The sequence below is a fragment of the Sinocyclocheilus grahami genome, unplaced genomic scaffold (genome assembly GCF_001515645.1).
Source record: "Sinocyclocheilus grahami isolate Dianchi unplaced genomic scaffold, SAMN03320097.WGS_v1.1 scaffold1111.1, whole genome shotgun sequence".
In the NCBI taxonomy this organism is placed as follows: Eukaryota; Metazoa; Chordata; class Actinopteri; order Cypriniformes; family Cyprinidae; genus Sinocyclocheilus; species Sinocyclocheilus grahami.
This window is the reverse complement of record NW_015506290.1, coordinates 191,586-194,697: the sequence shown is the minus strand read 5'-3', so window position 1 is coordinate 194,697 and position 3,112 is coordinate 191,586. Positions and strand designations below refer to the sequence as shown.

Here is a 3,112-nt window from a genome sequence, read left to right as displayed (position 1 = left end):
AATGCATAGCTTTAATTAAACCCTTTTAAAATGTAAAAAATAAGACGTTTTGTGCCTTCGAGTGAGTTTTTGTAATGAAATCCATGGGTACTTGATTAGTATCGTTTGTATGACTTCATTCCTGTGAGAAGCACCCAAGGAACCAACCGTCCCCAACACACAGAGCTCCTCTTCCATCAGGTAAACGCAGACGTGTGCGTTTCATTTAAGCCACAGCGTGCTACATGAAGAACTGGCCGAACAGATTGGCCACGCCGAGGAGGACGAGGAAGCCGTGGAAGACGGCGGAGGGCCAGCGTAACTCACCTCTGCGGTTCAGTGAGGTCAGGTGGATCAGAGAGGGAAGCACAAACACCAGAGCCAAGCCACACAGGGCCCCCGAATACCTGAGAGGAAACCAACCTTTACATCAGCAAGTCACCTTCATTTCTAGATTGTGTCAGAGCAGCAAAAACAGAATCTGGAAACTCAACAATGGAGATTCATTATTGAAGTCTGGCAGAGAGAGAGTTCAATGCAAATCCTTCACAGCACTACTGGATACACACTAAGTTCCTGTTTTAAAAAAGGAAGCAGGAAACCGTCTCTTACCTGATGATGGAGCCGATGTTGGGGTAAAACCTGGCCATTAGGACTCCAGCTCCCACAACAAGGATGTTCAGAATAAACACGTGAAGGAAACTAGGAATGGAAAGACGAGGCATCAATAATGTCAATGCATTTTACACAGACGAACCTTTGAGATTCTTTAAACATACAGGGCAAGTCAGTGTTCTGCGCATACTGTATGATTTACATTTACAAGCACTGTTTCCAACTCCAATGCATATCAATCTGAGAAATGGTTGAGCATAAGCATGGGGTTTTGCAATAAAAGCTATTTCTGTATAAATGAGGCTGTGGCTTAAATGCAGACTTTTTAAGGAAGAGAAGTGGCATGTACAGTTATTGCCCACAATATGAGCTGATGTTCAGGATTGGGCCATCAAATACAGGAAGACTGATGCGTCAAAGGCTTTAGGGACAATGTCGAAGTCTACACGTAATTTGAATACATTTGAAATATTTCACAAATATAAATAGTTTGAAGGGTTAACACGCTCAATATAAAGAGGAATAGTGTACAGTGTCAGTCTGAATCTCAAACAAGCCTTTCATCAACGCACTTGAGCATTTTAAATGCCACATGATGTGATGAATAACTAAAAGTACCTTCTAAAAGGACAAGGCTACTTATTCTTAAATTAATAATATAATTTTCCTCTTATATTCCATACTGTGCAACGCACATCTCAAAAATGTGTTTTAGTGTTTCATTCTTTGAAGGACAAAAACATGGGTGCGGTGATAATTTTACCTTAGCTATTTGTGAAAATGTGCTTTACTATTCAAAAGTGGTGACGATATTCAGTCTCTTGTACTTCATTTTCAACCAAACAGTCAGTCATTACAGTCAAGAAGACTCAAAGATTCCCTTTCAGTGAATGTGTCAAAGCTATAGAGACACTGATTAATTGAACTGATTTGCTCTTATGAAGCGACTCTACTACAGCCAAAAATATTTCTGATGATATGATCCCTCCTGCTGGAATGAGCTGCCCAAATCAGTCCGAGCATCTTCAAGAATCGGCTAAAAACACATCTCTTCCATCTTTACTTGACCCGCTAACTCTAGCACTCTCTATTCTAATTCTATTCTTTAAAAATATTGGCCCTTTTAGACTTGCACTCTATTCATTTACTAACTGCTTGTTTTCTTTAAAAAAAAAATAAAAAAAGCTAGTTAGTTTTTTCTTTTTAAATCTTTTTGTATTCTATCGATTTTTCTTTTTATTTATTAAACAATTAACAAAAAGCAAAAAAAGCCTCCAACACTAGCTTGTTGAACTCTTTTTCTAATCTATCCATTTTCTTTTTATTATATAATTGAGCACTTGCATATCATTGCTCTTTTGTTAGTTTTGATTGCTTTTATTGCCCTCATTTGTAAGTGGCTTTGGATAAAAGCGTCTGCTAAATGTGTAAATGTAAATGTTCTGCAAAACAATTGCAAGTCCTGTCTTTAAAAAGCGTAATCTACAAAGTATTCTATAATCAGTAAATAAATACCATTAAATATAGCATTTTTGTAAGTGCTATAAACATGTTTGTAACACTTTCACAAGCAGAAATAAAAAAATTGCACTCAAATGATAAAACTGACTTACAAACATACTTTTAATACTGGTTTAAGGTTTCAACTGAGATAAAGTCCCTCAAAATTAAACCGCAGACGTTTGAAAATAAGTGTGACGTAACTAGGTCTTGTTCGAAAACTCACGTGATTGGGTAAGAAAGCACTGATTTGAAACTAAAGATTTGTAGGCGTTTCAAATGCTGCACGTTCATCGCTCATTATCATACACAACTGTTACTCACCCTGGATAATGGTCCCCAAAGAGCTGCCCCATCAGCTGCACGCGCACCAGGTACCCCAGCAGAGGATACACGGAGGTCATCTGGAACAGAAGACAAGCCCTCGCTACAAACACCAGCACATCGCTGCTGGGGAAGTTATCCAGAAAGTTCTGTGATAGAGCACGTGACAATATTAGTATGAATGAGTGCACCTCAAACAGCTTGCTTTGAAGGGAATGCTCGGTCTTACTGGTTCAATGCACTCTTTAGACAGCGGTGGTGATGGGAAAGCAGCAAAGATCAGCACGCCCACATAGAGGTACGTTAACCCCACCAGCAGGTACGCCAACGACAGATCCCGCACCTGCGGACACAGCATCGGTGCACACTCACTACTGAACTACAGCTGATGCACAACACTACAGGATCAGTCTCAAACATTGTCACTATACGACTATGAAATATATATGTTTTACAATGATGATAAATAAAACACTATTTTCAGTTTGGTTTTAGTTTTATTCGGCAAGGATGCATTCAATTGATCAAACATGATAGCAAAGACTTTTACATTGTTACCAAAACATATGATGAAAATATTAAGCAGTACAACATTGATAATAATCAGAAATGTTTCTTGAGCAGCAAATCAGCATATTAGAATGATTTCTGAAGATCATGTGACACTGAAGACTGGAGTAATGATGCTGAAAAT

General features: G+C 38.5%; 1 protein-coding gene across 1 annotated transcript in view; it reads right to left on the bottom strand.

Moving 5' to 3' along the window:
- Positions 1–17: 17 nt before the first annotated feature.
- LOC107566906 (sodium-coupled neutral amino acid transporter 9-like) overlaps positions 18–3,112 on the bottom strand; it is a 19,204-nt gene continuing 16,109 nt past the window's right edge. Inside the window, exons 12-15 of the mRNA XM_016252474.1 lie at positions 2,648–2,761; positions 2,419–2,567; positions 592–681; positions 18–386 (exon numbers count right to left, since the gene is read on the bottom strand). Coding sequence (XP_016107960.1) covers positions 221–386; positions 592–681; positions 2,419–2,567; positions 2,648–2,761 — 519 coding nt within the window. The 3' untranslated portion in view covers positions 18–220. The remainder of the gene's footprint in view (positions 387–591; positions 682–2,418; positions 2,568–2,647; positions 2,762–3,112) is intronic.